We start from the raw sequence: 22,904 nt of genomic DNA, 5'->3' as shown, positions 1-22,904 counted from the left end.
TTACACACACCGCCTATGCGTAACTTGCTGGATTATGTTTTCCTTCATCCCTAGTGATTTCTTCCAATCTGGCTTTTGATTGGTTGGTTACCGATATGAACATCGCTTTCATGTATACTTAACCAAAAATAGATGCGGGTGATGTCCATACCCTCTAATCAAAAAATAATTTTCTCTAATCAGGTACGAAACGAGTTCTAGGTTTATGTTAAAAGTAGCGTGGAGTTGTGTTATTCTATCTAATACGTCAAATCTTTGACAATACCACATAAGATGAGTATATAGTGAATGATTCTTAATGTTCTTGCTTTTTTTGTTCACCCTCAAGGTCAAGCTGGTCTTTGAAAACCATACGAGACAATGACTAATATCTTCTAACTATCAATCTCTACGCAAAAAGCTTGCTTCCAAGCCAAGGCCTTCTATTGAACATTTATTAATAGCTGTTTCACCAAAATTAATCGACGACAAAATACCTTTCATTAAAATTCATTTTTCGGTTTTTATTAAAAGGAGACAAGTTCTGCGGCAATTCCGGACCAGAGTTGTATCAATGGAACACAAGAAAAAGATATATTTCAACGGAATTTAATCAACGATGAAACTTGTTGACATAAAAAGCTTTGCCAGAATTTAATTGATGACGAGATATCCTAACTACAACTAAAGTACAATAATGGAAAGATAATTGAAAGATAACCGGTTTTTTGGTGATTATTCAAGGGTTTTACAAAGAATACGATGTGGCTATATAAAGTGTACAATCGATGATTACAAATAGAGGTTACACAAATTCAAATAAGTAAATAACTTCTCAGTGGTAATGAGAAGTTACATTATCCACGAGAAGTTACTCCGCGGTTTTTTTATTATCTAGCAACACTTCTCTAAAAGAGCTTAAATATGCGAAACTATCGCTACTCAGCAGTTCCATATCGATATAAAAAACTTCACCTTGATAACTGATGTTGGTTATCGATAGCTTCCTTGACGAGTTGTCGATACTCTTCAAGTTAATAAATGACCAAATGCTGCTCTCATCAATGAAGTCAATCACTTGTCGATAATAATTAAATGTTCGTCATTTTTTAGTGTAAACAATAGCGACAAGATGAGCATAGCGGTGCTGCTGGACATTGAACGATAGTTATCATTATCTGTCATGTAATGTTAGATTTCACCGTCCCAGAACTCTTCAAGGGACTTGTAAGGCCCCTTGTCTGAGATAAATCCCAACGGGACGCAACCTCTGATCTGTGGAATTCGACTAATCTCTTGCAACTCCTCAGGGCTGAGACTCCAGTCAAATATGCGGAGGTTCTGCTCCATTCTCTCATAGTTGAAACTCTTCATGATGACGCTCGCTCCTTGCTCGTACACCCATCTCAAGCAAACCTTCAAATATTCCACCCAAAAGTAGATCAGCTTACATGCTATACTATATGGCATGAGATTGTCGTCTTTTTTTTACATTTGAATCGGAAAAAATGGGACTTGTTTCAGTAATTAATCATAGAATCCTTTGTCAAGTAGTTGTACCTGGGCAACGGTTTTTCCTCTGGAGGTGGCGATTTGGTGGAGCACCTCACAATCCATCAGTCGGTTGGATCCCCATGCGGTTCACCGTCCTCCCAAAGGTGAGTAGGCGCTTATGTGTATGCCCTTCTCCCTGCAGAACTCCCTCAGCTTCTTTTGTTGCCACAGAGGGTTCATTTCCACCTTCCAATCATGCAAAGCTACCTTATTACATTCTATTCTCGTCTGTCTTCCGAACATTTACGAACGTTCTCGTGGAGGTTGACCGTTCATACGACGACCGGCCAATGACGATGGTGAAGATTGAAGACTCTTCCTTGGTAGACATGTTAGAACTATATATAGTAGATACAGAACGTTTGGTTCAAAGTTTGAGTTTTCTTAGTAGTTTCATTCAATGTAGCGCTAGGTACTTGGACAGGTATTCACTCCTCGCATTTCACAATCAAATCCAGTACCTCTCTCTCTCTCTCTCTCTCTCTCTCTCTCTCTCTCTCTCTCTCTCTCTCTCTCTCTCTCTCTCTCTCCCCCTATGTCTCCGCACACATTTATGTCTTACATTACATGTATATTACATATTATTCTATATTCTATTCCAAATTCCATGTTTCAAGTACCAATCATGAAAAACATTATTTGCTGTAGTTGAAAACACCGTGAGTTAAAGAACTTTGCCTAGATGCAAAGTCTCAAAATCAAAGCATAGCTAAACTCCCCCTTAATCATCTCTCTGTTTTACATACCAGAAAATCCACACCGGATAACCATTTCCATATGATTTGGACCCTCTTGGTCGGATGATCACACTCTCCTTCTATTCCGACTCGGCTATTTGGCTCTACTTTTTGCGCACATAAATCCCATCTCAGTATATGAATATACAGACCCATCTTAGTAACATTAATAATTATACTATGGACGAACTTACTTGATTGACGACGGGTGGGATGTTAGCTGTGGCGAGCAACTTGTCAAGTTTTTTGCAAGAGAAATTGCTGACGCCGACGCATTTAGCGAGGCCCAGCTTCACACAATCTTCCATGCCTTTCCACACAGACTCCATCTCAAATGGAAACAAATCCTCCTCCTTTGGTTGGACCTCAGCCTCTGGTCTCAATCTCATTGGCCAGTGCACGAGATAGAGATCCAGATACTCCAGTTGAAGATTCCTGTATTAAAGTTAACGCATACATTGCTATAAATCAGGGGAATGCTAAAATTAAATCACAAGCTGATATAATTAGTGATGCGACCGAGTATATAAGTGCACAGTTAACTAAGTTATTTATATTTAACACTTAATCAAAGTCTGTTACATCACTAGTTAGTCCATTTTCTTAGATCAATCTTACTGCTGTAGTATTATAGAGTCTGACGCAAATGAGGAAACTTTCGTTTGGATTTCTACTTCTGTGATATTGTTCAGGTAGATGTACAGTCAACCACCATTCAATTGCTCAAGAATGATCACACTTTTTTATGACTGTAGAGAGAACCCGACACCGTCCCTACTTGCGTTGGTTGCAGCGGATAAATTCCCTAGGAGGGCGCGACAGAACCGCATCGCTGCAAGTGGGTCACTCAAAGTTTTTAGGGTTAATACTACGAAAAACCCCAAACGAGTACATTTGTGATAATTTTACCCCAAACTATATTTTTGACCACCAAAAACCCAAAACTGGTACATCTGTGACAAATTTACCCCAAACTAATTTTTTAACCACTAAAAACCCAAAATTGGTATGTTTGTGACAAATTTATCCTCCGTTAATTTTCATTAAATTAGATTAATACCACAAAAAATCACAAATTAGTTCACCTATGATAAATGGAGGGTAAAACATAAAACTGGTACATCAGTCAATTATCGCGTATCATTTAACAAAGCAATTTGACAGTAAAATTTAACGGAAACAAATTGAGGGTAAATTTGTCACAGGTGTAACAGTTTAGGGTTTTTAGTGGTTAAAAAATTAGTTTGGGTTAAAATTGTCACGGGTGTACCAGTTTGGGATTTTTGGTGATATTAACCCAAGTTTTTACCTACAGGGGGATTGTAATGGGATACGCCCATCGAGTACAAATCATGCATATAGTTCATGTATTTATGTCCTGCCACGGACTAAACTAGAGAAGCTAGGAATGGAATGTGATTGTGGGGGATCACCTGAGCGAATTCCATAGCGCGGGGACGACGAGCTCTCTGTGTGCATCGTTGCACCAGAGCTTGGAAGTGATGAACAAGTCGTCTCGGGACTTCACAAGGCCGAGCTCGAGGGCTTCGGTGATGGCATCTCCGAGAGGCTTCTCGGACTGATACACAGCCGCCGTGTCGAAGTGCCTGTAACCGAGCTCTATTGCATGGAGGACAATTTCTTTGAGGTTCTCCGTGTTGCCCAAAGGGTATTCGGCTGTTCCAAACCCTAACAGCGGGATCGATTTCCCGTTCGAACACAGCGGAAGCTGAGGAATGCTGCAAGCCATTGTTCACAAGTTTCAAAGACTTCGGAGCTCAAAAATGGAGTATATTATACATAAAGTCCTTTTAGCATGAGCTCTCATATGGTCCACTATAAGTAAGTACAAAAGGAGTTACCATTTTCTAGATGACCGAGTCGATCACTGGCCGGCCAAACTAATCCAACACACTCATATTGTCTGTAGTGATGAGGTTCTTTTCCTTGGAAAATATTCTTCCTCGCATTTGGTTATGTGCCAAGCTCGGGTTCACAGAATTTATCGTGAATGGGAGTGGAAATTCAAATATAGTTAGGAGTTTAATGCACAAATGCACTAAACACAACCTATTCACGATAAGATCTTAACACAGGCGATGCATACTAAAGAAAAAAAATCCATAATACAGACGAGACCTAAGCTAAAGGAATCAATCTTCTTTTCTTCCCACAGATAGATCCTGGTTGCGTGTGAAGACTCCTTGCACTGTGGAAAATTGAAGATAACCATTTTGATGTGAGTGGCAAGTAGAAGATTAGCTTCGATACATGCGTGGAAAAACGAAGCATTTTGCCGTGACCGGCAATCGGTGAGAGCACGCCCAATGTCAGGACCTTCAACGTGCGGCTCCAAAGTAAATGAAGGTAGCTGTTTCATCACATGTGGGTTGTGGTTGCACGGGAAGAGTCCTTTTCCTCCACCCATATCTTGTGGGCCATTCGTATGCGCAATCAAAACCCAACAAAGAGACAATAATGAAGAAGAAACCAACCCACGACCATTGAAGTAGTGGAATCGAATTAGCTGACATATTGTGATGGTCGAAAGTCCAAATATGCTCAAACAATATCTTGGGTGGGTGAGCCAAGTTTTGGAGGCTAGTCTGATATTAGAGAAACTAGCGACAAAGGCTCGATGGAGCAATTCTCGACAATTTCCGAATCTCTATTTAGAGGCGGCAGCTCACATGTGACTGCTTCGGATCATAATGGGCCACTCCTATTTTATGAGTTGGTTGAAAAGGGTGAGTCTTTAATGGGTTTTAACTCATACCCATATTTTAATTCATTTTAATTGGAATGCGTACTGCTTTTTAGCTGTCGGGGTCCATTCCGTGTACCTTGCCCTACATGCCCACACGTCCGCCCCTTGTCAATCATCTGATGCCTTTTCAAATTTCATAAATTGAGTTAAATACAGAAAAATTTTAATAATATGAAATGGGTAAAGTATGGATTGGGATCTAATTGATTGGGGGTATGGCTTGCTAAATTGTATTGCATTAAAATGAGTTAATACAGGTTAAATTAGTCAATTAAGGCGTCATCATTTCATCTCGATCCACTCATTGGATAGGCATATCTCTAATAGAAAATTTCATTTTAGTATGTGAACTAGTAAAAAGCCTCAGGCTTTGCCCCGGCTCAAATAAAAAACAATAGTGGAAATATACAACTACTTCACTTGTGAAACATAGTTGTCTCCTTAAAATATTGAATTAGTTCACTTGTAAAGTACAATTATCTCACCAAAAATATAGAATGAGTCATGTCCTCAATTTAGCCACTAGAATTGTAAACAAAACCATCACACACGAGAGACACCACAGACAGGATGCTACAAGAGTTTAAAGCGCAGGCAAAAGAGAAATGATCACTTGCGAGCTGAGACGCCGGCAGCGAGATCCCAGAGGCAAAACTCGCCGTCCCAGGAGCTGAAGAGGGTGATTTGGCCATCGAAGGAGGCTATTCATTCGAACTTAATTGGATAACGCCCCATAATCAAAGGCAACGGCTATTCATCCGAACTTAATCGGGCAACGTCCCCAATCAAGGATGACGGCTATTCTTTTTCCTCGTGTGACCATGCCAACAAGTATCATATCAACTTGAGTACTTCACACGAAGTGAGCGTCATGCCATAAATCCTCAAAATCTTAAGTCATGCTAGGCGCATAACCAAGTTCGTGATACGAACCGACCAGTCATGGCGCCAACTTACACCAAGCAAGACTTGAATCGGTACGCCTCAATATCGACCCTTCAAGCAAGGCTCGTTCCAACACGCCTCGATGCCGATCTGAACCAAATGAGACTCGTCCATGGCCCGAGGCGTGCATTCATACATGAGCAAACCTTACAAAATGTATAAACATGCATGGCAAGCTATAACAAGCATTCCACAAACAATGGAAATCGAGCAAGTCCAGCAAGAACACGACTCGCCCAACAATGTAACACGACACCCTAGCCAAGATTTAGTAAGTCTACTTACTATACCACACAAGTACAACAAAAACATGACTCGTTCAACCAACGTAATACATCTTCCTAACCAAAGTTTAGTAAGTATACTTACTATATCATACAAGTACAACAAGAACATGACTCGTTAACTAACGTAACACATCGCCCTAACCAAAGTTCAATAAGTTTACTTACAAGCCTCCAAGATCGTGGTTGGTGGTGGCTTAGTGGTGAACCGAGCAACACAGCGCGGCACGTGCACAGGCGCAGTCAAGAGGAGAGAGGGTGCCTTGAGAGTGAGTGGCGCGAGGGAGAGAGGAAGAGGGAAATGAGTGGTGAAAATTGAGAATGAATGGTTGGTGCCTCTATTTATAGGCCATCTTGCCAACTTGCTAGGAAAGTTAGTCAACTTGCAAGATAAGTTAGCTAATTAGCAAGGTAAATTAGCCAACTTGCAAGGTAAGTTAGCCAACTTGCAAGAGAAGTTTCTAATAAAGCCATTGACTTAACTAAATCAACTTGTCTTCTGGTCCACCAAGTCTTTATACGTGTAGCTTGTTGCTATTCTCAAAGATCACTAACTTATTGGCACAAGACACCTAAGCCAATAACTAAACTCCCAAAATTCATTATTACCTATTTAAGAGACGAACCAAGGTAACCAAGAGCTTACGTGTTCATTTACAATCGACCATCCCATTTGGAACCGAGGTTCGGTGTAAAAATATGCCCAAGTATGATTGAACACAACCGAATCAAAGACCGGGCGAACGGCGCAAGGTCGAACCAGCTGGAATGTCCTGGTACATGGCCTGTTCGATCAGGCCTGACCGATCGCAGGCTTGGCACACAGCCGGGCCACACGGGCGCAGGGCCAAGCACATTGCCGAGCAATACGAGGATCGGGCCGGCTGCACGAGCGCAGGGCCGAATGCACGAGCGCAGTGCCGGGCCACACGATCTGTGCGCCGAGCGCATAGCTAGGCCACACGACGGAGGAGCCGGTACCTGGGCTGAGCACACGCATTAGCTCACGAACGGTACAATGCATGGCCCGTAGCCAAGTCTGATTAGCACAAAATTAGGTCTGGGCCAGAATTGATGGGCACTTGTGCCAGGCACAATGACTGGCACACGGCCAGGCACGGGGCCGTTCCGTGGCTTGACTGATGGGCACAAGGGTCGGTCCATGACCGGGCACAAAGCCTGACTTGCGTGGCCAGCACAAAGCCTAGTCTGCGACCAAGCCACAAGGCTCTTGGCTCGGCACATGGCTCGTCCGTGACCTACCCAACTCAACGCAATGATCCATGGCCGATTCGCGATCGGTCCACATTCGAGTATCAACGATCCATGGTCAACCCTCAATTGTCATGTAGCCGCATGGAATCGAATACCATGGGATCGATCCATGGTTGCCCGCGACTAGTGCATGGCCGAGCGGAATCACCCGCGACCAACACATACCCACACAATACCGATCCAAGGTCGTCCATGATCGTCCCACTAGCGACTCTTATGGTCGAAAGGTCGATCCATAATCGAATCACTCTAATCGACTTGCGTGACTGGGGAGTCATTTCATTATCAATCCCTTGGCCAATCCATGGACGATCCTTTGATCGAGTCATGACCAATCCTTAATACACTCGTTCCGACCGTACCATCCGTTCCATTACCAACTCTCAGATCGGACCGCTCACCAATTCCATGGCTATTTCTCTTGGTCGCCTTGGTCCAAATTGGGGATTTCACACTAGCCCAACCCCACTTAATCGTGTCTAGGTCACGGAGCATCGACCTAACCCAGCTGATTCTAGTTTGGTTTTGAGAATTATAGTTTTCACCAATCACATTACACCCCTACAATTTTTGTTGTTAAACGGGATTTTGCATTAATAGGCCATGCGCATGCCTGATTTATTCATGAGTACTCTAAAGATTTTTACCAAAAATTCCCATAAGAGCGGCTCCACTCCATACTTATATAGTTGATTTCATCAAGTGTATTCTGCAATTTAATACACCACCAATAATAGCTATGGAATTCATTAAGAGCTTAGCTCAATCCCTTTTTCATTATAGTTTTACACTATTCTCACCTTAGTGCATCACTGGATCAACAAGTGACTTGTTATTACCCAGATGAACCTAATTCATGAGATCTCCAATCACATAGGTCGGGTTACCATTACTGTTGATTTTTCTCAACTGGTTTAAGTCTCATTCCCCTCGATGTATCATAAATTAATTTTCTTCCCATATGTTTAGTCAGAGGATCGGCCAAATTCACTCCTGACTTTACATAATCAATGGACATAATTCCATCTTTAAAGAGCTACTTTACCACGTCATGTCTCAATCGAATGTGTCTATTTTTACCATTCAAAGTTACATTTTTTCCTATGGCTATTGTCACTTGGCAATCACTATGCCTAGACACATAATTAGGTGTCAATTTATTCCCAAAGGAATATATGCTAAGAAGTTTCTCAACTACTCGGCCTCATTTTCAGATATGAGTTTGAGAAGAATTTTCTCTTTCCTCAAGAACTTGAGTAGTTCTCAAATTACCAAGAAATATTTGCTTCTCCATCCCCTACTAGAGTGTAGGAGGATAAAGCATTATGTTTTTATATATATGTCTATTGGGTAGCACCTAAGTCTACCACCCATTCTTTCACTTAACCACGATATTGGATTGGGAATGACCATATCAATTGCGTTATCAGATCATCTGCCAAATTAGCAGGATCGTTGTTTTCCTCACAATTTTAATTGGCTAATTTCCAATTTATAGCATCTCTACCAAGGGTGAACACATATTTTATAGCGGATTTTGTCTCTTTTGAATTTGAGATCCAGTTAACATCATTGTATCTTTCCAATACAACGGGAAATCCACTATGTAAGATGTCATAGTTTTATATTCATGTGGCTGTGAAATTACAACTCTAAAGTTTATACTTGACCTTCATATTTTTCTTTTTGATCCACATTTTTGCTCATTCAATCTCACACTCACACATATAAAACAGCACACTCAATTCCCATATAACAATTTACATGAAAGAACATTTCACAAGTTATACATTCACATGTAGGTAGCATCAATTGCACCATCACACCACCATTTTCACTTGTTTCATGCTTTCAATCCATACTTACAGTTTGTTCACTCCCAACATAATGAACATGCATATTGAATCATAATTCGCAATTTAGTGTATTAACGCGAACACATACACAATGAATATGCTAAATGACACTATGCAAAATACGTGTAGTTCCTCACTTCGATATACGCCCCTAATTAACTCGTTCACAGCAATTACATAAAAATTGTTGCAAGGAACACGAAAGATACTATGATGTAAATTTTTGGCATATACACGACACGGAGTAATTAATTAAGAACAATTTGTAATGCTGGGAGATATCCCTAAGCTGCTGTACTTCATTCGCTCTACAATACTGACATTTTATACCCAAAAAAAAATAATTAAGAACAATTTCACAAACTACTCCCTTTCAAGCGCTCATATTCATTTTTAATTAGAACTTGATCAAATTTCTCATGCCATTATCATGGTAAATCAACATAGATTAATCACAACACGTGCCTGCACTAATATATAAACACGAATGACTTAAATGAGATCTAACGGATGCCAAACAAGTCCTAACTCGAGGCTGGACTATTCTGACCAGCAAAGAGCGAAGACCAAACGCGAGATTCAATTGGCGCGAAATGGATATATAATCCACATAATGCAAAAGGAGAACATCAAGGATCATTCTTAGCATTAATATGCACAAGACTAGGATGAGATCAAACAATACGACAAAGGGAAGGGGGGCTTACGGTCATGCAAGGGCACACGATTTCAAGAGGTAAAAATAGGTTATACCGTAAAAACTCGCGCAACCCTACAGCAGACATGTCTCAATATACAATGTACAAGCGTAGTATCACGTCCAAACAATTTCCACAATAACAATAATTGAACTTCCCCAAACGAGCACTTCTCAATCATCAACTAATCAGATCATGGAGAATCTCACAATAAATCAATTTTTTTTTTACAATATATTTCCTCAAAGAGGACAATATAATTTCTCGCAAATCGGAACACTTCATAGACATAGAAAAAGGGTTTATTTCAAGCTTGTCATGAGAAAGAGGAGGAGTGCATACCAGGTTCCGGTCGACGACGATCACGATGAGCTTGTCATACTCTTTGCCATAGTTGATGAGAACGACCCTATTCTGTTTCCAACTCGAATAGATTCAAACAACAGGAGAAAGCCTTTGTGCTCGATGTAAGGACTAATTGTGGGTTGGGATAAAATGTCGACGGCAACGGCACGACTCGATCTACCTGTGAAAGACCATAAGCAAGGACCAAATATGGGGATGGTGTATGGTGCTTCCTACTAGCCTCAATGACCAACGCCTCTGCGAATAAAAATGTACGACATGTGTAAACTAGAAATACAAACACGTAAGGTTACCGAAAATCAAAAGAACGAAATGTTGGGCTTGGCTTATTCTTTGGACTTGGCATCCTCTAAACGATATGAGCACATTCCTACGGTCCCTGAGTCCTAGTTCAATTCCAATGATAGCAGCGGCTGTTCCAGTGTGGGAATTCATAAGGCAATTATCCTTAAGATTGTTGTAAAAAGAGAGTGTTGAAGAAAAGAAAATTAAGAAAAACAAGAATATTGTTGCGACCTCCCCGAACTGGCATCGCCGCCTAAGGGGTTTGGCTAATGGATTACTAAGTTTAAACCTAACTCGAGCTCTTCCAAGCCCATACCAATTCGCGACTTAGGTTTACGTTATTAACATGCAAATCAATTTCATTTAGGAGTCGCCACTAATCAGTTTTTGGTGGATCAATTAGACATCCGAATAAAGCACGAGAGACTTGCTTTACTTCTACGAACCAGAGATTCTAAGGATTCGGGGACTTGATTACACTAATTAATCAACTAGTGCTCTTTCAGTACTTAACCTTGTTCAAACACCACCTAACGTATTCATGCATCAATTGAGAGTCTCAAAATTCCATCCCTAACCGAGGTAAGAGAAGCAACAATCAATACGCGAACCTAACGTGCTTAATCAACTACATGCAAGGTTAAATTAAACGCGCAATTCGAAATGTGTAAATCAAGTAACGTGCAATCAAACGTGGCACTAATCACACAAAAGGGCGAGAAAAGCCAATTCCAATGCCCAAACAATATTTTTTGATTTTCCGGATTTTTGGAATTTTCTGATTTTTTAATTAATTTTTTAATTTAATTTTAATGTTCTTTTTTTAATATTTTTCAGAATTTTTAATATTTTTTGGATTTTTAAACATTTTCGGATTTTTTTTATTTTTTATTTTTTTAATATTTTTATATCTTTATTAATAAAAATTCCGGACCAGGTCCCCTGACCCAATCCACCCGACTTCCTGACCCAGATTACCGACCCGCCCGAGTTTTCAAAATTTGATCTTTTTATTCGATTTTTTTTTTCTCTTTTTCTCTTTTTCTCTTTTTCTCTCTTCTCTTTTTTTTTTCTTTTTCTGTTTGTTCTTTTTACTCTTCTTCCCCTTCCTGGACGTCTTCCTTTGTGACTTTTCTTCCCTTTTTTCTTTACTGCCCAGGACATCTCCTTCACCGGGACTCCTCTTCACGTTGTTCTCTTCATTGACGTGCGCCTTCTCCCGAGAGTTCTCACGTATTAGAATCACTGGCGACCACTACGCCGAACCAAAACCAGCCTCCTCGACTGGCACCGACGTCAAATCTGCTCCGACTAGATTAACGACGCTACCATTACCGAACCACCATCCTTAATCCAGCACTGCCAGCCACCAAAATGCCAACATTGACGACCCTTTTTTTACTTTCGGATCACCAGACTTCCCATGGTGACAATAAGTGCTAAAACGCAAACAAACAGGCATACAAGCTTATGAAAAGGAGAGAGTGAACTAACGGTCGCGGCATCAAACAGCGGGCCTCTCGGATGGGGAAGGAATTCTCCGGCGGGGATACGTGTACGCGCGACCGACTCGGACCCGCCCGGGTTATATCCCAATTTTATATTTCTTTTCCCCTTTTTTTTATATCTCTTTTTCTATTTTCTCTTTTTTCTATTTCTTTTTCTCCCTAATTTTTTATTCCTTTTCTTTCCCCCCCTCTACTGTATACCTTCTTCTTCACCGAGACCTCCTCACGCCTGTCTTCTTCAACGCCGAGACTGCGCTGAAACCTCTCCACCGGCGAACTTCCCCAGCACCGTCGATTTTGACATTTTAAGCTCATACGGTTTCAGTGTGGCATTTTATCGAACACGTGGGAGGCGACTGAGATATGGAGCTACAGGTCCGATTTTAACAAGGTTCATGGCATTTTTTCGACATACGATGTTCAGGTTGACCTCAATCAGTACGAAACGACTATAAACTTCCATTGAAAGAATCCGAAGATCACCGAACAGATCCGACGTCTTTGGTTCCTGAGAGGCAGGGGAAAAACAGAGCATTTTTGGAGCTTACCTGGTTCGTGCGGCTTTTGGCGACAAATGGTGGCCAGTAGGTGGATCTCCGATGAGAACCACAGTTATTCCGGCGAGCGGGATGGATTTTCTTTCCCTTTCTCTCTTGCTCTCCCTCTCGGTCTCTCTTGCTCTCCCCCCCGGTATCTCTCGCCGAGCCTCCTCCTTTTAGACTCCTGCCGGTCCTCTCTCTTTGGCGTCCCTCCAAAACGGTCCCGGGTCAGTCAACGGAGCCAGCTCTTTTTCTTTCTATTTCCAGCTCGAAGCTGCCACTGATCAGTCTGCCCTCACTGCTCTGCTCTGCTTCTTTGTCTTGGTCAAAACGCAAGCGGGGAGGAGAGAGGAAGAGATGCTGGGCTTGGGGGAAAAGAAGAAAAGAGATGGGCCGAGCTGGGCCCAGACGCGAAGAAAGGAAAAAAAGGGGAGCTGGGCTGACACGGCCCCAATTCGCCCCCTTTTTTATTTTTCTTTTTTCTTTTTTTTTTAAATTTTTATAATGATTTTTTAAATAAAATAAAGTAGATGAAATAAATTAAAAGGAAAATATTTTTCACCAAATTCTGTTAATGCAAATGCGCCTAATATCTACATGCCATGTAATTTAATAAAAATATTTTTGCTTAGGGGTTAAAAATAAACCCCTAATTTTTTATACACTTAAACTCTAAATGACTTAGTAAAATTTAGGTGTCAACAAATATCTAAGGCGTGCAAGCACTGTCCTTAAGGATAATTCAGCCCCTCGGAGTACGAAACTCGGTGCGTAAGATTCTAGCAGCTATTCTCCCAGGATATAACAGATCTTCCTCTATACTCCACACAAAATAAATAAAAGGAACAGGAACAACAATGTTGTACGTAAAACCCAGCTAAAATGGAAAGATAAAAGAGGTTTTCTTATCTTTGAAATGTTTTTATGAGATAAGAAAATTATCATTATAGACAAATAAATGGTAATTAATAAAGAAATAAATCAAATCAACGTTAGAGCTGTTATAAATTGATTGTCGTCTTGATTTCCATTAAATCCGTTATAAACAATTGCTTTAAATAATTCAAAAGTGCTGAAATATCCCACACATCCCGCCCCTAGTTTAAGGAATTTTCAAAGTTCGAATCTAAGTCCAACCTGGCCGTACCACCGTATAGGTCCAATTGGACCATACCTTACCTCTTATAAATCTTTCACATAGTAACTCATTTTCTTTTTTGGTTCATCAAAAAGTGGCGTGACCCCGTTTCGATATAATTCTTAATTAGATGTTAAGGGCCCGTTTGGTAACGTGCCAAATAGTGAAAATTTCTGTTCTTTTGTTCCCAGAAATAGTTTGGGAACAGAAATGCGTTTGGTAAACTTTTTGTTCCTCGGCACATTTTTGCAAAAATTTGTGCCGAGAAACAGATTTTGGAAGAGAAACAAGAAGTAAAAAAGTTCTTCTTGTTTCTCGCACAATTTTGAGAATCAGCTTTTTTTTCTTCTTTTTCTTTTTTTCTTTTCTTATTTTGTGGTGTTGTTCTTGGTGGCCGCCACCGGCGACCAATGACGCCACATGCCCGGGCCTGGCGAGGGCGTCACGGCCGCCGCCGCCGGCGGAGGCGAGGGTCGCCCTCGCCGGCGAGGGCGAGGGCCGGACCCTCGCCGCCCGGGCGAGGCGGCCTCGCCCGAGACGGTGAGGCTCGGCCTCGCCGTCACGACCCACGGCGAGGTCGGCCGCCGTGGGTCGCGACGGCGAGGCTCGGCCTCGCCGGATCTGGGCGAGGCCGAGCCTCGCCGTCTCCGGGCGAGGCCGCCGCCCAGCGGCGAGGGTCCGGCCTCGCCCTCGCCGGCGAGGGCGACCCTCGCCTCGCCGGCGGCCGGCGAGGTCCGTGACGCCCTCGCCGGCCTCGGGCGTGGCCGTCGCCGGCGACCGGCGACCGGCCATGGCCAAAGAAGAAAGTAAAAAAAAAAAAAAATTTAAACAATTCAAAATATTATTAAAATATTATTTGGGAACAGAAATTTTGTGTAGTTACCAAACGCATTTCTGTTCTTTTCTACTCTAGGAATAGAAATTTTGGACATTTATCAAACGCCTTCAAATACTCGAGAAATTGTTTCCAGCAGAATAAAAAAAATCATTTCGTTCGTAAATAATAGCTCGGCACGGAATGGTATTCATGCGCACCCTAAGTCTCCTTCTTGGTCACCGGCTATTTACTCTATTCCTCGCACTTAGTGTAATTCCACGGGTTTGGCAAAGATCAATGATCACTCCAAGTTTGGAATTGAACAGATGGGTAGATACTAGATTCCACTCCTCGACACATGAATAATGGGATCAGCTTGACCTACTGTTCTGCAAACTAAATTGTTCCACCACCATTCTTTTCTTTTCCAATGGGTTCATTGGTGTGTTTATCCTAATGTTTCTTTTGGGAGAATGTGGTCAACTAGATCGTATCACGACGATCGAAGAAATTTTGGTCGACCCTCAATAAATCGCGATACCAAGATCGCATCGTCTGGTTAATACACCCGATCACATATGATACCAGTTTTAGTATAAGTGGTTCACAACGCATGTAACAGGAGAGCTTGAGTATACCCGCAATGTATACATACATATACATAAGAGTTCCTCGATGTTATTGAGTATTGCTCCTTTTATGTATCTCTACTTCTTTTTTTGTTCGATTCACGGAGAGTGACGTAAAAAATTTATTATACAAGTATAGTGTGCGTATATATATATCGAAGATGGTGGGTCCCAATACCTATGGCGATCCGGATGGAGTTTATACTAAATTCATGAAATACTTTGTGCGTATACGGCTCCATACATTGACCCATAAGAGTCGCCTAATAAAAACCCCAAACGCACGGCGTAGCGTCCCCTCCGCTGCTCCACGAGTCATTTTCGTGGGTCAAAATTCAACCAAGACATGAGCACGATGACAAACCTGCTTGTTCGCAGCAGACTTGAATCTGTCTTACCGGAGAAGTCAATCTTATGCTGCTATATCTCAATGGGAAAGTGACGAGCCCATCCAGAAGGTCCAAATTGTACGCCCATGACTTCATTGACTATTCAAGACGCTCAGTGATATGTTTGAAACTGTAAAAATAGGCAGAAGACTAACATCGTCCGGGATTTCGGGAGTAGTTCTGAACTGGGCGGGGATCGTGGGGACCCTCGGCCGGCGACCCTCGCCCGATCTGATTGAAGGCCGCTGGCCCCTGGCCGGGGGCCTGGCGACCCCGCTGACCATTTCCCCTTCCCGGCCATTGTGGGGCAGTGGCGGCGAGCCTTCGCCGCCTGGTTCTAGGTCTCTCTCCTCTTTTTTTTTTGTAAATTTACCCAATTTTTAATTTAATTTAAACAAAATTTGCATAACAAAACGACGCCGTTTCAACTTTATGTTTTATGTTTTAGTTACGCCATCGTTACGTAAACAGAGAAAATATTTTTAAACCGTCAGTGGAAATATCTTCTATTGACAATTTTTAAAATATTTTTAAATTGATGTTAATCCAAAACCATCAGTGGAAATATCAATTTACCTAACTAAAACCATCAATCATTTCGAAAAATTAGTGGAAGGCCAAGTGCGTCGGCTGAGCTTAGTCAAGAATTTCGACGCTAAGAGCACTTGACATTTCTATATAAGCGAAGCATGCGTGATTGAGGAAACAAGTACACGCACAGAAAATGGGAGGGATTCAAGTTCCCGAGATAAGCGTGGGCTCCTGCGACCGGACCATGCCGCTGCTCGGCATGGGGACGTCGGCATACCCCCCGGCCGATCCGGAGACTGCGAAGGCTGCCATACTTGAGGCCATCAGAGCCGGGTACCGCCACTTCGACACCGCCTTCGCGTATGGCTCTGAGAAGCCGCTCGGGGAGGCGATCGGCGAGGCCCTGCGTCTCGGCCTGGTGAAGTCCAGGGACGAGCTCTTCATCACCACCAAGCTGTGGAGCAGCTTCGCGGAAAAGGACATGATCGTGCCCGCCATGAAGATGAGTCTAAGGTCGGTATCCCAGGACACCAGTAGCCCCTCTCCTTTGTGTTGCGATGGTCTAAATTGGCGACTGCGGAAACAGAGTAAAAAGTGATTTTGCAAAAGCCATGCCTGTTCGACTTTCCTTGTTCATAAAATTGACTTGGGTCAGCTGTTTTTCCATTGCAGTAACCTCCAACTAGAGTATGTTGATATGTACCTGATCCACTGGCCGGTGAAGCTGAGCAAAGAGGTGAAGAAAATGCCGGTGGAGAAGAGGGAGTACATACTTCCCCTGGACATAAAGTCGGTTTGGGAAGCCATGGAAGAGTGCAAGAACCTGGGCCTCACCAAGGGCATTGGAGTCAGCAACTTCTCTTGCAAGAAGCTGGAGGAGCTGCTATCAACTGCCAAAATCACTCCCGCAGTTAATCAGGTGCGACCCACATCATCAATCGCTAATTCGTCGCACGTCGTCATAAATTCTCTATTAGCCTCTGCTGTGCATAAGTGTTGTCAAGTACAATTTTTAATGCTATCATTCGTGCTTTTAGTGTTACTAAAAGTGCTAAAATCTCACCGAGTGCTGAAAATTTCCAGGACTTTAGCGAATTATGAAATAGATCGTTAAGTTAGGTCAGTTCTGTCAATGGTTTACGCCATTTTGTTCTTCAAAATCAAGGGCTAACTTTAGGAGATGTGGGTATGTGTAGGTGGAAATGAACCCCATTTGGCAGCAGAAGCAGCTGAGGGAGTACTGCAACGCAAAGGGCATCCACATCAGCGCTTACTCTCCCTTGGGTGCTAACAACACCAAATGGGGAGACAACAGAGTTGTTGAATGTGATGTCTTGGAAGAGATTGCCAAAGCTAGAGGCAAGACACCTGCCCAGGTAAATGTAACTCTATGAAAATTTCTATTTCTTGTCCTAGTGCCTTCGCGTTCTTTGTGATCAAGCTCATGTATTTTTAATTTATCGAATCAAGCCACAAACTTTCTAATCAGCTTCCTTCACCACCAAATCTGGCCAAATCCAGCTAGCGTGACATGAAACCACGTCGTTGTCTGACATGACGTATTTTATCGGCATCATAATTTGGTGTCGTTCGACAGCCAAGCTAGCTGAATTTGGCCGGAGTTGATATCGAAAACACCTGATTAGAAAATTGACGAATGAATAATGAAGAACTCGATCAAATTGATGAATGAATCGAATTACCAAGTGTTTGGTAAAACCTGAAGAAATGACAACTACAAAGGACATATGTTATACAATTGGATTGAAGATTGGAGTCCTACCGAACTTTTACCTAGGCAAATCATCAACATATTCTATGTTTCTTGTTGGGTTCATTAGCGAAGTAATAAACCAAATAATCGTCATAAACAAATGTTGTAGGTTTCTCTGAGATGGTTGTGTGAGCAAGGAGTGAGCATCGTGACAAAGAGCTTCAACAAGCAGAGGATGAGGGAAAACCTCGACATCTTCGACTTTTCTCTCACCGAAGAGGAATCGAAGAGGATCGCTCAACTTCCTCAGAAGAAGGGTGTCCTGTTTGCTACTGTCATGGGTCCCTATGATATTTGTCTGGAGATTGATGCAGAAATATGAGGCTTGGACCCTTTTTGATTAGTCTGCATCTTGTCTTTTTATAATGTTACGTAAAGGAATAAGGCCATATATGATATCTGCTTTCTTACTTATTCCAAAGCTATGATATTGAAGAAGCCGTGCTCTGGCTTTCGCATCTTGTCAATCGTGCAAACAAATCTTAAAACCAGGATATAGGCATTAAGAAAGGGTTAATACCAACAAATCTTATCAGGAAGGACACGTTTATATATCTCAAACTCTTAAACTATCTCTTTAATGCTAGTCTACATGATTGACTATAATATGCCCTCTGCTGGTGCATGTTACGTCTAAAATCGCTGATAGATTTTCTACTTGTTAACATTTAAGGACATATTGGTTGTTATGTATGGTCTTACCCGTACACTAAACCGAAGTAACTTTCAGAGATCGATTATGTGAACTGGGCAGATTCTAGGGTTTTCGAAAAGAGAAGAAAAAACAAGAAAAAAATTGAGGGCAAAATGTTTGGGTTTTTACACACTAACGTGAACATTCTCCATGCATAGTTACACTTCACGTACCTATTAAATTTCCTGGAATCGAGTCTTTTGCGGAAAGTGATTTCTCTAATTTGAGGTTCCATCATTCTTCTTCGAGCAAAATCGGGAGCTCCGAAACCCCAAAACCCCCTAATGAGAAATGATTAAGTGATAATCATCAATCTACTATGAGATTAATAACATGTTCAGTATCACAAAAAAATAAATAATAAATTATTGTAGGGTCTACTCCTTCAAGAATTTATGGCTTACAACATGATGTTATTCTCACAGTGGCCAAAAAACTATTATGCTGGTAAAGCCCTAATTATAACGGTGTCAACTTTGTTATTCAACTAGGATGAAAAATTTCACATCAGCCTCTTTCCGCCATAGGGCGTCCACACAAATTGACGAGTAGAAAGTTTAATGGCAATTTTTCACAAATCACCAACGGAGGGCATGTTTTGATTAAGGATGTATGTTTGCGGGGATTCGGAAAAGCGTTTCAAATTCGAGGATGAATGCATATCCGTTGTAAAAGTTTGTGGGGGAAAATGACTAATCCTCAAACTTTGGCCCCAATGTGTAATGTCGTGGATAGATCGGTAATTTGTTCGATGTGATCCTTGAATTATTCTTAAATGTTTAGTTTAATCCCTAAACTTACAATTTATTCGATCTAGTCTCTCAACTTCCATAGCAAAGTCAAATCAGTCATTCGGTACTATTCATACATTTTCATAGTTACACTATTACTAGAATTTTAGGATACCTTTTCACTTCAATCCATTTCCTAAATCAATAGAAAAATATTCTATCTTTTAATTACATTTTTACATTTTTGGTCTTTATAAGTATTATGATAGTTTCATTTAAGTATATTTTGACTTGTGACTTCTATAATAGTAAAAGTAAAATCTCATTTAGAGCTATATCAGGTCCCTAAACTTTCAATTTGTTTGATCTAATCCCTCGGTTTTCACAAAAAATCAAATCAGTCCTTCGGTAGTATTCACACGTTTACATAATTACACTATTGCCCGGATTTTATAAAACTTTTCCATCTCGATCCATTTTCTAAATCAAAAAAAGATTGTTATCTTTTTTTTTACCTTTTTTGTCTGTATAAATAGTACAATTGTTTCATTTAGGTATATTTTTGCTTATGATTTCTATAATTGTAATAGTAGAACATCGTTTAGCTCGCAGATTTCCAACTTGTAGCTCCAACGTGGACTTTTTCAAGCCGACGATTCGGCTAGTGGCAAATGACTGGGCCATTTCTTTCTAAAGAAACAATTCCTCTCCCTCTTTTGGCAAAATGTCCCAAATCAGATTCAAAAGCTTTAAATGACACACACCCAAATCCTTCAAAACCACATTGGAGTTTTTGGGTAGATGTGACCAAGAAGTTGCCTGAGTAAGTCCAGCTTTTGGAGGGAAAAATTTCAAATAAAAACTTAAAGTACTCTCATTTTCTCAAATAAGAACCTAAAGTGGCCATGTTAGTTTCAAATAAGGGCCTATAGTGGTAATGATGGTTTCAAATAAGAGCCCCGGCTAAATTTTATGGCTAATCAAGAGCATTTTTGTCCAAAGATAATTTTAATTTATTTATTTTTCTTTTTTTTTTTTTTCCTGGTTTGTTCTTTCTTCTTCGCCGGTGGCCAGTTGCTGGCCACCGGCGATGCCCAGAAAGGGCTGGGCGAGGCTGCCCTTGTTGGCAATAAGTGAGGCTGGCCCTCGCTAGATCTAGGCAAGGTTCACCTCGCCCAGCCCTTTTCGGGCATCGCCAATGGCCGACAACTAACCACTAGGGAAGAAGAAAGAAAAAAAAGTAAAAGGAAAAAAGAAAAAAAATAAAGAAAGGAAAAAATTTAAAAAAAAGGTGAAGAACAAAAATGCCTTTGACCATCCAGAAAGTCAAGCCTTTTTTTGAAATGACATAACCACTTCAGGCCCTTATTTAAAACAAGATCCACTTCAAATCCTTATTTAAGAAAATGATGATACTTCATGCTCTTATTTGGAATTTTCTCCCTTTTGAAGAGTACTCGATTAGTTTCGTCCAAAGATCTGGGCTCTAATACCAACATAGAGCATGAGGAAGAAAATTAAGTAATTTTAATGTATTTAGTAGAGAAGAGTACACGGGTTATTTATAAACATCACAAGGTGACTGTTTAAGGTAATATAATATTAAGATTATTACATTTTGATTCACGGTATCAATTACAACCAATGGAGAAACACATTATCACTAAAGAGACATGAAGAGATGTGATGAATCTCTTAAAATATCTCTTACAATTAGCTTGCAAAAATTTCGATGAAGCATGGACAGTACATGAGAACTTCCTTCCATCCGAAAGAAGAAAAAGCTGAGGCAGAGAGACATTTAGGGGCAGTCAATCAACAATTCAATAGCTGAGGGAGATCAAAGGTCGGGCAATATTGACAAGACACTAGCTTTTATTAAGAAATTTAATTTTTGAAACCATACCTATTCCTTTAACATAAAGAGCAGTCCATTAAAAAAAAGGAGAAGAAAAGCATGAATCAATTATCACAGTCATGCCATCCTCACGATAAGGATCTTTTGCCATGTAAACTAAATGTCTCCATCCCCACCGCTCCATTCTCAAGTAAGAAGGATGACCATTGGGACAAATCTCAGTGGTTAGGACAAGGATTAGAACAATATAACTTAGGATATAAATAATAGACCAAAAAAAAAAACATACGATATAAATAGAAAATGTGAGGGGATTATGATATTTTATCTTTGGTTTGGTACAACACCAGATATTATGATGGATACGGCTATAAAAATGAAAGTAATAATTCAAAAATATTGCTTCAAAAAGACAAAAAAATTATAATTAAAAAAAAGGGTTGGGGACTTTGGGAATCTGAGAGCCCTAACCATCAAGAACCCTCGCCGTCGCAATGGCCAGCTTGGTGACTACCACCATGGTGGGCGTTTCTGTTGCAATGGTTGCTTCAGATCACTGCGATTGGAAATTGAGCAACCCAAGTCGAGATCCAAATCTCGGAATGGGCTTGACCTCCATAGGTACCGTCATGGTGGTCAAGCGACCACCGTGTCATTGTGTGTTGCTTGTTAAGGACTAGCACCGCAACAATGGTCACATCTGTCGTCGCAGTGGTCACCATGACAATATAGTATGCGCATGACTGAGAGAAATCTCTAAAGACCCCCATGATGGTTGTCGCCTAAGGTTTGGGACCGCCGTAACGAGGTTGCCTAAACTGCAACGATCGTACACAGTATTCGCTAGCGGCACAAATGGTTGCGCCAATGTTGTCGTCACCATCCTAGGGCTCTTCTGCCCTTTTCTTTTCTTTCTAATTTTTTAAATTCCCATCCCCCGTGCCTGGATAAGTTATTAGGTTTTGATCTGAACTTATTTGGACTTATCCTAACCAGGTATGCCCCCATCAGCTGGATTAATAACTTTTATCTTATCCAACATTATATCTGTGCGTCGCTCTTGGTTGTAACATGTTTACAATCTTATTACTTGTTTTGCCATTTTCATTAATGGGTGATTGGTTTCAAAATGGGTAGGTTATCAATCAAGAACTTGGAACCTATCCAATTATGCATGAGAGAAATTTGAGATTGATTTTGTCCAACGTCCAAATTGAAAAGTGACGACTGGCGGAGACGCGACAAGCTAGTTGGCCAATGGAGGTGTGTTAGTAGGGTTTCTTTTGTTTTCTGTTGGATGAAACCCGTTAGTTCTCCTTCCGTGGCCTTGTATCAAATATCTTACTCACCAACTTACATATACATTTTTTAACATGATGCAAATCGATTCAAAACCGATTCCAATCGGGAATCGATGCGCAAAATCAAAGCCAAATCAGTCTTGCAGTTCCCAAATTGCACCGGTCAATTTAGGCCGGTTCAGTTCGGTTCCGGAGTGAATTGAGACCGATACTCACTCTTAATGTTCGTATTAATTAATCCAAGGTTAA

At 41.1% G+C, this 22,904-nt stretch overlaps 1 protein-coding gene and 1 pseudogene across 1 annotated transcript; one reads left to right on the top strand and one right to left on the bottom strand.

Moving 5' to 3' along the window:
- Positions 1-904: 904 nt before the first annotated feature.
- On the bottom strand, positions 905-4,103 carry LOC115670599 (non-functional NADPH-dependent codeinone reductase 2-like; annotated as a pseudogene).
- Positions 4,104-16,455: 12,352 nt separating this feature from the next.
- On the top strand, positions 16,456-18,485 carry LOC115670589 (D-galacturonate reductase-like). Its single transcript, XM_030591886.2, has 4 exons — positions 16,456-16,810; positions 16,970-17,216; positions 17,494-17,673; positions 18,181-18,485. The coding sequence occupies exons 1-4, from the start codon at positions 16,491-16,493 to the stop codon at positions 18,391-18,393; spliced, it is 960 nt and encodes a 319-aa protein (XP_030447746.1). The 5' UTR covers positions 16,456-16,490; the 3' UTR covers positions 18,394-18,485.
- Positions 18,486-22,904: the final 4,419 nt, after the last annotated feature.

Source organism: Syzygium oleosum, unplaced genomic scaffold (assembly GCF_021117445.2).
Source record: "Syzygium oleosum isolate NSW1041296 unplaced genomic scaffold, Sole_v2.1 Sole_v2.03, whole genome shotgun sequence".
Taxonomy (NCBI): domain Eukaryota; kingdom Viridiplantae; phylum Streptophyta; class Magnoliopsida; order Myrtales; family Myrtaceae; genus Syzygium; species Syzygium oleosum.
This window is presented reverse-complemented; position numbering and strand designations above follow the sequence as displayed.

Bases quoted from the DNA above. Each gene is read 5' to 3' on its own strand.
- LOC115670589 (XM_030591886.2), top strand. From the start codon at position 16,491: ATGGGAGGGATTCAAGTTCCCGAGATAAGCGTGGGCTCCTGCGACCGG. The intron at 16,811-16,969 runs GTCGGTATCCCA...TTTCCATTGCAG, and splicing joins GCCATGAAGATGAGTCTAAG to TAACCTCCAACTAGAGTATG. The intron at 17,674-18,180 runs GTAAATGTAACT...CAAATGTTGTAG, and splicing joins GAGGCAAGACACCTGCCCAG to GTTTCTCTGAGATGGTTGTG.